This window comes from Pyxicephalus adspersus, chromosome 1, assembly GCF_032062135.1.
Source record: "Pyxicephalus adspersus chromosome 1, UCB_Pads_2.0, whole genome shotgun sequence".
Classification (NCBI taxonomy): Eukaryota; Metazoa; Chordata; class Amphibia; order Anura; family Pyxicephalidae; genus Pyxicephalus; species Pyxicephalus adspersus.
In genome coordinates this window covers 49,114,533-49,124,760 of record NC_092858.1, presented here as the reverse complement: position 1 = coordinate 49,124,760, position 10,228 = coordinate 49,114,533, and the positions used below count along the sequence as shown (strand labels likewise).

General features: G+C 38.5%; 1 protein-coding gene across 1 annotated transcript; it reads left to right on the top strand.

Annotated features, from left to right (window-relative positions):
• Positions 1–428: 428 nt before the first annotated feature.
• Positions 429–7,528, top strand: PCDH8 (protocadherin 8). The gene is made up of 3 exons (XM_072410462.1): positions 429–2,964; positions 3,047–3,254; positions 5,320–7,528. The coding sequence occupies exons 1-3, from the start codon at positions 538–540 to the stop codon at positions 5,712–5,714; spliced, it is 3,030 nt and encodes a 1,009-aa protein (XP_072266563.1). The 5' UTR covers positions 429–537; the 3' UTR covers positions 5,715–7,528.
• The last annotated feature ends 2,700 nt before the right edge of the window (positions 7,529–10,228 follow it).

Sequence of the window (10,228 nt, the reverse complement as noted above, 5' to 3'; positions counted from 1 at the left end):
ACTAGGCAGATCTTATGGAAAAAAAAAAATCAAGTGCCAAGCAATGCACCTGTTTCAGCTCAATGCCATGGCACTGCATTAATAACCAAGCGCACCAAGTTTGTCTTTCCATCTAGGAGATCGCCTAAACATTGCTGTGATAACAATGATACAGATACATTCTGTAAACAATAGAAGCTTCTTGTTTCTCTTTTAATGTTTCTTTTTTCAGTAATAACCCTTTTGTAGCTAAATGACCCCCCAACTCGTGACACTTCTATTCATTGCTCGTCTTTCCGGCCATGAAAGGGTTAAATCCGAGCTATGGGAAGAATTCAAGAGGCTTTTGTCAAAGGCTCTACTGTGATTGGCTGCTCGTGGAGTTCATTTGCATGTCTGAGCTGATAAAACCCCCTGAAGAGTGGCCAGACCTGCTCAGAACTACAGACTGTGTGACAAGGAGGGCTGGGTTGTTACTTTGTCCTGTCCCTGCCAGTATACATGCAGGCTCCATAGGGCACTGCATCGCAGTCCATCATCACTTGCTGCTAATAAGACATGAAAATGACTTTTATCAAAGGAAGATGGCACTCCTGGAATTCTTTCATTTGGCTGCTCTGTTTTCTGACCCTGATGGCATTATCTACCTGTAAGACTATGAGGTACAGGACTTATGAAGAGGATGACCCTGGCACAGTCATTGGCACTTTAGCTGAAGATATGCATCTTAACCTACCTGGAGAAGGAAGTTTCAGATTGATGAAACAGTTTAACAGTTCTCTGATCCGTGTTAGGGAGAGCGATGGGCAGCTAAGTATTGGGGAGAGGATAGATCGGGAGCAGATCTGCAAGCAGTCCCCAAATTGTATCCTGGCTCTGGATGTGGTCAGCTTTTCCAAGGAACAATTCAAGCTGATTCATGTGGAGGTGGAGGTGAGAGACATTAATGATAACACTCCCCATTTCCCCAGCCATGAGATACCTGTGGATGTTTCTGAAAGCGCAGCTGTGGGTACCAGGATCCCCTTGGAAATAGCAATGGATGAAGATGTAGGTTCCAATTCCATCCAGACCTTCCAAATCTCAGTCAACAGTCACTTCAGCATTGATGTCCAGACCAGAGCAGATGGGGTTAAATATGCAGACTTGGTTCTGATGAAGGAACTGGACAGGGAAAGTCAGTCTGCATACACCTTGGAATTGGTGGCTATGGATGGAGGGAGCCCATCACTTTCTGGCAGTGCAGTGGTTAATGTTCGTGTTCTGGACTTTAATGATAACAGCCCAGTGTTTGAGAAGAGTTCTGTCACTGTGGACATGATGGAAGATGCTCCTGTAGGATACCTCTTACTGGACCTTAATGCTGCTGACCCTGATGAAGGTGCCAATGGAGAGATCGTCTATGGTTTCAGTCCCCAGGTGTCTCCAGAGGTACGTCAGCTCTTTAAAATAGATCCCAAATCTGGGCGCCTTACACTTGAAGGTCAGGTTGACTTTGAGACGAAGCAAACCTATGAGTTTGATGTCCAAGCTCAGGACTTGGGTCCAACCCCACTGACTGCTACCTGTAAGGTGATCGTGCATGTTATAGATGTCAATGACAATGCCCCAGCCATCTCCATCACTCCTCTGACTTCTATCAGTGCAGGGCTAGCATATATCACTGAAGCTGCAGCTAAGGATAGCTTTGTAGCCCTCATCAGCACCACGGACAGGGATTCTGGAGCCAATGGCCAGGTGCACTGTACTCTGTATGGGCATGAACATTTCAAGTTACAGCAAGCTTATGAGGATAGCTTCATGATAGTCACCACTTCTCCTCTAGATCGTGAGAAGATCGCAGAATACAACCTGACTGTGGTAGCTGAGGATCTGGGCTCCCCTCCTTTTAAAACCATTAACCAGTATACGATCAGGGTGAGCGATGAAAATGACAATGCTCCTGTGTTTGCAAAGCCAGTTTATGAAGTGTCAGTTATGGAGAATAATGCCCCAGGAGCGTACATCACCACAGTAGTAGCCAGAGACCCCGATCTTGGGCATAATGGCAAAGTGATATATAGATTAGTAGACTCAGAAATTATGGGCGCCCCTATCTCCACATATGTGTCCTTGGATCCAGCCACTGGAGCTATATATGCTCTCAGAACCTTTAATTATGAGATCCTTAAGAACTTGGACCTCAGGATCCAGGCAAGTGATGGAGGATCTCCCCAGCTCACCAGTAGCGCCATCATCAAGGTCAAGATAGTTGACCAAAATGACAACGCACCTGTTATTGTGAACCCTGTGTTGTCCAATGGATCCGCAGAGGTGGTCATCCCAGCCAGAGCCCCCCATGGCTTTCTGGTCACTCAGATTAAAGCTAAGGATGCAGATGAAGGAGTTAATGCTGAGCTGACTTTTAGTCTTTCAGAAGAAGGAAGGACTCTTTTTACCATCAACAAGCTAACTGGGGAGGTGTTCCTCACTGCAGATGTCAGTGATGACCTGGGACAGGTCTTCAGGACCATCATTACAGTAAGTGACAATGGCAGACCACCCTTAGCCAATACAGCTACTGTGAGTTTTCTGGTCACAGCTGCCACTCCTCCAGTAAATCATGAAGTCATGCAGCCAAGTTCTTGGGAGGAGAAAGTTTCCCACTGGGACATTCCCTTAATTGTGATCATTGTCCTTGCTGGCAGTTGCACCCTGCTCCTAGCGGCCATCATCACCATTGCAACGACATGTAACAAGCGCAGGAAGGAGAACAAGGCTGCCAACAAGACTGAAAGAGATATATCAGAGTTAGAAAAAGCAGATCAAGAAGAGGAGCTGATTGATAACCAGAAAGCCAACCTTTTTGATGCCAGACCTTTTCCTAATGCCACCCCCTTCACTGGAGCAGAAGCAACAGTCACCCCAGAGGTGCCCAGCACTGAAGACACTTTTGGAACATGTCTATATGACACTCAGAAAAGACTGAGGACCACCAACAGTGAGGTAAGAAAGCAGGTCTCTGGGATAATAAGGATGTTTGGGGTGGATGGGTTAAACAAGCTTGTAATGGTTTTCTCTCTTGTAGAATTATGCCTCCGCTCCTGGATTTGGGAAGGAGACAGGACCCACGGTGACAGTGTGGAAGGGACATTCATTCAATACCATCTCCATCCGAGAAGCAGAAAAATTCAGCGGAAAGGACAGTGGCAAGGGGGACAGTGACTTCAATGACAGTGACTCTGATATTAGTGCTGATGCCCTGAAGAAAGATCTGATTAACCATATGCAGACTGGTAAGTGAGCTCTTGTCATTTAAAACAATAGGTATCTATGTAGATATAGTGCAGAAAAGTGTTGGTTATTGCTAGGATTGACAAGACTGTAAATCTGTCTGTAAAGGTGTTCTACTGAAACCATAAGATTTGCCTGCATAAAAATCTATGTATAGTTGACTATAAGAAGCAGGAAAAAAAGAATGACACTTTTTGATTTATTCTAACTACAAAATAGGTAAATTTGGTCTTCCTGTTTAACTCATTCTGATACATTTAGAAAGAACAAAAAAACTGTGTTTATTTGTATATATCTCAAACCAAAAACATTTGAGTAAATGTAACCATTTAGGGGATTATTTTGTTTCCACCTAAAACATTTAAAGAGAGAAAAGGGTTGCAATCGTGATTTAAAGCTTCTTACTCCCTGAACTAAATAGCAACACTGATAGGGATTTTTTTTAATAATATTAATTTTTTATACACAACAGATTGGTATTCTTTTAATATGCCCCAACTATGCACAACAATAAATGGGAAAACATTTAAATAATATTACTAAATGCAATTGTTTATTTACTAGGTAAAATGCAATGTCATATCAAGGATGTTGTTACAAGTAACCATAATTCTGAATACATCTAATTATTTATCTACTTTGTGCTTAATTCATGATGTTGTATCAAAACCTTTTAAATCCCGCTGTTTCTTTTTATTTATTTATTTATTGTACATCTACATTACTAGTCCTGAAAAAAGGGAATATCTTTTTGATTACAAAATAGATTTTTTAAATAAATAAATTAGAAAGATATACATGTAGTCAAATATACTTTAGCATCTTAAAACCCCTGAATAATTATAAAGAGAACTTGGCGATGACGTCTTTCATAGTCTTTCATGTCAGTAAATGTGTTACCATTCCATTACCGACTGAAAAGTCATCCATTATATATTAAGAATAAAATAGGGGCTGATTTAGGTAAATATACAAATAATAAGGGTACTGTAAAGCTTTAGAAATATTTCAAGTATTTAAAGATAAATACTGTTATACATTCAGCAGAAAATATATACATTGTATCGGTTGCTGCAGCATAAGGGCTTGTTCAGACTTGGTAAAATCAGACGTTTTGGAGATGATTTTTAATGCTCCAATACTCTGTAGAAGATAGATCAGATTAGAAGGAATGAGTCCATTCATTGTACAGGAGGCAGGAAGAAACAGCCTTATCTGTGGGTGATCCAGATGCTTGGAGCCTTTGCCACCTCTGCCTGCTCTATAGACTTTATTGGAAAAAGATTACAACTGCTTAAAAACCTTCAGGAGTCAATTAGAGGCATTTCCTGATTTTTTTGACACCTGCAAACCGCCCCCCCCCCCCCTATGCTTAAGACAGAGGTCCTAGGTGACAACACCTCTGGGTGGGCACAGCAGAGTTGAGTATACTAATCCATTTCCATCCTTGTATGTGAGACAAATCTGACACATCAAGTGCAAAGGGGAAAGCATGGATGGATTTTATGGAACATTTCATCCCAATAGCAAAGGAGGAAATGGAAGCATGGCGTCAACAAAAGGGGTCATGATTTTTAGGGGGTTTAGTCCTGTGATGTTGTAGCAAAGAATATTTGGAGACAGGCATCCTAGTTTTATTCCAAGAGTAGCCAGGTGCATTGGTAGCCCAGATGAGGAACAAAGGGGAGCCAGGTGCAAAGATAGGCAAAGCCCACATAGGCATTTGTAAAAACTAGCATTTTAGCCTTCAATAGTTCCCAGATGTTTAGGTGTGCAGAGTAGGCAGTTGGGAGCAGTAGTGCAGGTCTGATCAAAGCCTAACAAGCACAGCAACATATATTTTATTCTAAGGATTAATGTGCCAAAAGTTTTGATACAGTTATATTTCTTTGTATAAGTGTGTTTAATATTGACCATAGTTGCTAGTTTTGTGTCTTAATTTTTATACATCGGTCATGGAATTTTATAAATGTTATACCACCTTAATGCAGGAGGGGCAAACACATAATATTTTTCATAGCATAGACACAGCCTATCAACTCATTTCCTTTTTTTTTTTTTTTTTAGGGCTATGGGCCTGTACAACTGAATGCAAGATCCTAGGCCATTCTGACCGCTGTTGGAGTCCTTCATGTGGCAGACCACCCAATGTTCATCCACCAGCAGTACACACAGGGCAGCTGTCAGTTTCCAGTTTTTGCAAAAGCACCTCTTTACCACGTGACCCTTTGCACAGAGATAACTATTACCAATCATCTCCAGCCCAGACACAGCTCCAGAAAGCAGGGGGTCTACAGAATGTCAAAGGGGCACCCAAAGACTATGAAAGCAGGACAATAACGATATCAAGATCGGGTAGACTTCCTGATCTCCAAGAAATCACCATGCCAATTTTTAAGTCCCCAGGCACCACCAGATTTGTGCCACCACATGACACTACCTGTGAACAGGATGAACTTTAGTCTAAACCAGTTTGACTCCTTTTACTGGTTTTGAAGAACCACAATCTGTGTAAATGAGACTGCATAACTCTAAGAGTTTTAAGTTATTGACCATTGTTAAATGATATATATTCTTTATTTAGGTACAAGAAGTCTTACAGCACTTCCTTTGCCATAGTTCAAATGATGTCTATTGGATTATTTATTACAAAGTCTTCCAATGTCATAATTATCAAAGATTTTTATCTTTTGTTAACAATTTTGTGTAAAAAATTAGATTAGCTTCACAACATAAGGTCTGGATTCTTGGATATCCTGTATATGTCATTGGTTATATGACGATGAAAATTATTACACTATTATTCCATTTAATATGACTGTAATTTGCAGTTGCAATTAAGAGAGGTTCTGGCTACTAATATTGCAAGTCAGTAGTATGTTTGAACACGATCAAAGGTGCTCTTCCAACTAGCTAATGACAAAATACACGTGGGATAAATTACAAACCCATGTTTTCTTCCAACAGCCAATCTGTTCAGATTTCCCTTTCCCTTCACTGGATGTTCAACACAAAGGATTTTTTTTATGGTTGGACAAATGTTTAATAGGTTAGACACAGGGTGCCTAAATGATTTACCTTATCTCATGCTTGAAAAGCCTTAAACACTATCACTAATTGCTGCTGGAGCAAATCTATTTAATTTTGTTCATTCAAGCATGCATCCTTCTCTCTAAAATTTTAAGCAGGTTGGTGTAAATTCCTGGAGCTTCAATTGGGTCCATTTGGTAGGCAAACTAGTCACCTATTTTTTACTTCTTTACAAATTTGATAGCAATGGCATTATTTTCAAGCAGTACTAAAATCTCTTCAGTTGCAAATCAAAAATATTTCCAGTGATTAAAAAACTCTCCTATTTAAATCTAATGCAAAATAGTTTGTCCATTTTCGCATATTATAGATGTTAATATATTCCCTATATTTTAAAAACTTTATTCTGCATAACCCAAAATGAGAACATTATCATCTTCATACCATATGAAAAAATATTCTGGTTATTTTTTTTTGTATTCACATTTTGTAACTTAGAACATACTTTTAATATATAAGTGTACTTGTACCTGGATAAATAGTGAACAGTGTGTGTATATTTAATATATACATGCACATTTACCCTCACTCAAACAGTGGGAGGAATCTGTCAGGATTTGATTCTGGTACTGTACAGAATGATTCAACCAAACAAACATTTTTAAACATATTCAAACATTTTTAGATCTTTTTAATGGAATTATTCAGTGCAAACCCAGAGTAATAAAATCGTGATAATTTCCCCCCAATGTGCCTTAAATCAAAAATTGGTGGAATTGCATTCCTGCCAGGTCAATACCATTTAATATTTGCAAACAATTATTGTTTGATGTCTCTGTAATTTTTATGAAATGTGCAGTATTTAATTTTTTACTGTGTTTTTGCTCTGATCTCACACATGGCTTGCCATTTGGTAGTGATGAAACATGAATACTGTGTACTTGTAAGAAGTTTGTAAATATTGGAAAATTTGTTCTATTTTTATATTAAAATGTTCATAAAATATTGCCAAAGGAAACTATGTGTATGGATACAACTTTTAACCTAAAGTCACTTGAAATGTATATGTTACAATGTACATTTTTTACAATTATTGAAAAAAAAAACCTGACTTGCAAAGTGTGACTTGTAGTTTTATGCACCAGTGGTCCATATAAAATGTTATTGCATTTTTTATTTCCGCAAATGATGTCACCATAAACACTAATAAAGTATTTGTGACTTCTGTGAAGCACTTCACTGAAAACTTTGCTCTTGAAAACTATGTCAGTACATCGAGATGCTAAAACACAAGAAACTGTTGAACTAGCAATTTAATTAGAGCCAGAAGACTGGGAATCACATTTTACAATTTATCAATCTGCTTTTACTCAGGTAAATTGTATAAGGTATAGTCATTGGGTTTGGTTTGCAAACTAATGTCCACTAAATTTCTGATACAATTAAATTGGAACCTCATGGAATATAATAAATATTATGATACAAATCTATACCTATATTACCCAGGGGCCCCTCCCCTGCAAAGAAAAGTGTATTATTTACTTTAATCCCTGGTCCCGCAGGCTGCCTCTCCATTAAATGATATACCCTACTATTAATTTATTTTAATTATTGAATTTTATTTAATTTAATTTGAAGTAGCAATTGTCCACATCATAGTTACAGTTTCTCCCCTTACATATGTTTTTTTTTTGCTTTTTTTATAGTATTAATCTTTTAAGATGGTGCATCTCTGCTGGGAAGATTCATCTTGTTTTAGGGCCGCAACTAATGTTTTTCATCAACAGTGTCAACACAAGCAGCCTGTCTACAACAAAGAACATACATTATACAAATAAATTCAAACTGATTATTTAGTAGGTAGCAGGGACTTGTACCCAGATAACCACCCCAAAAAACACAATGCCTTTTTTTGTCAACAGATGCATAACTAGAGCCTTCCTGTTCCCAATGCTACTGCTACCCATTACATGTTTAATGTTTGTGGACGCCTGACATATTGCTCTCACATGACTCAGTTACCTGGGATGTTATCAGGCACCCCAACACCCATGCCTGCGCCATTCCCCTTTTACCCTCACCGGCTAATAATAGATACACACATGTTTTGGGAAATGGCCAGATGACCGTTTACAAAAAACATTTTGACATTTTTAATTTAATTTTAATTTAAGGTTTTAATTTAACACTTTAACACTGCCATACAAAACAATATTCTTCTATACATAAAATTTTAAATTTACCAATGTCAACATCTCTCCCATATACATACCCCTCCAACAATTTTTTACACTTTATATAAACATTATCCTTACTCTACTACAGGTTGCAGGTCCTCAAAGGCACCGCCCACTCCACATATCCTTGTGAGGTCTGCGCCCTCTTTTAAGTATTTGTTCCCAGATGCAAAGTCCCATAAGCCATTTTATTACACTTTAGCCTCCTCCACTTCCCTTTTAAAGAGGTCATTTACTGTTAACCTGGAGACACCACATTGGTGGTTACCCCCACCAATCAAAAACCACCCCAAGATGCCCCCGAGGACCTTAACGACCACCAATCCAACTGCTCCCAATCAGCGCTATACCCAACCAACTCTGAAAAAAAAGTGTATGGGAGAGAAGCTCACACTTTCTCTTAATCTAACTTCATCTTCCTCCACTTTTTAATCCCTGTCCTCCTCCTCTCTCTAATTCCAAATCCTTCAACCCCTATCTCCTCTTCTATTTCCCCCTTCTTCCTCCACTTAACCCTACACTTTGCCTGATCCCCCTGGACCCTGGTTGTCCCGGCCCTGCATTTCACCCCTCCCTCGTCAGCTACAGGCTTCTCCTTTTTCTCCAAAAATTTGAGGAAAGTAGGACAAAGCAACCTGCTGTTTGACATCACTGGCATCTCCAGGCTTTCCCACTTTAGGAGCAGGGGCAAGGTAAAGTAAAAAGTACAAGAGGTAAGTGATTATGTGTATGTATGTGTAAGCAGTATGTGTGTGTGTACACACTGCATTTATGTTTGTGAAAAAAATGTGTGTGTATGTTTGTATGAATATACAGTTTGTGTCCATACCTATGTGTATACAGTATGTGTGTATGTTTGTGGGTGTAATAATGTACTAATAATAAGGCGATAATGTGAATTGTATTAAACATCATATAAGACACATTGGTTTGTATAAAATACAGGTAAACAACTTAGGTTGATCCCGAGGTAATTTCACTGGGATGTAACACCTATTTCCTAGACACAGATATCCCTAACTGCATAAGTATTGTAATTGCTAATAACGTGTCGTATCCCGAAGCGTTTCGCCTATTGGCTTCTTCAGAAAATCTTGCAATAAACGTACTTGGATAAATAGTACATGGATCAATGTTGGAGTTATGTAGTGGTTCCTATGCTTCTGCATGGTAAAGTGTGTAGTAACAAATGGAGACTCTGATGTTATTGGTTGATATTTTGACTAACAAATTGTTGAAGGTTTAAATAAGCCCATAACAATAGTCAGTGTTGCTTCAATTAGTCCATATTATGATTTGTTGCTTTAAATAATGTGATTTTTTTGCAAGATAGTATTACTGGCTATAATCCCATAGGCCTTTATATATAATGAATTTTCTAACACAAATATAATCAAGAATGTATTTCTAAATGCTGGCAATAATGTGATAAATTATGACAAATAGGAAACAAGCTGAGCCAAATCAGATTTTCTAATTTATGGGCAAATTGGTGGATTGAAAATTGATTTTCTTCCGTTTTAGAATTATTCTTTCTATTACTTTCAGATTTTTTTTAACCTAAAGCTTCATACACAAAGACAAACAATTGAAAAACAGGCCAATTGCAATTATATGTTTTAGCAATTAGTTTAATAACGCTTCTCTGTTTTTTAACTACTAAATATGTTTCCATGCTAATGACTGTGATTTAGTGACGGAACAACTTG

Bases quoted from the DNA above. Each gene is read 5' to 3' on its own strand.
- PCDH8 (XM_072410462.1), top strand. From the start codon at position 538: ATGAAAATGACTTTTATCAAAGGAAGATGGCACTCCTGGAATTCTTTC. The intron at 2,965-3,046 runs GTAAGAAAGCAG...TCTCTCTTGTAG, and splicing joins TGAGGACCACCAACAGTGAG to AATTATGCCTCCGCTCCTGG. The intron at 3,255-5,319 runs GTAAGTGAGCTC...TTTTTTTTTTAG, and splicing joins GATTAACCATATGCAGACTG to GGCTATGGGCCTGTACAACT.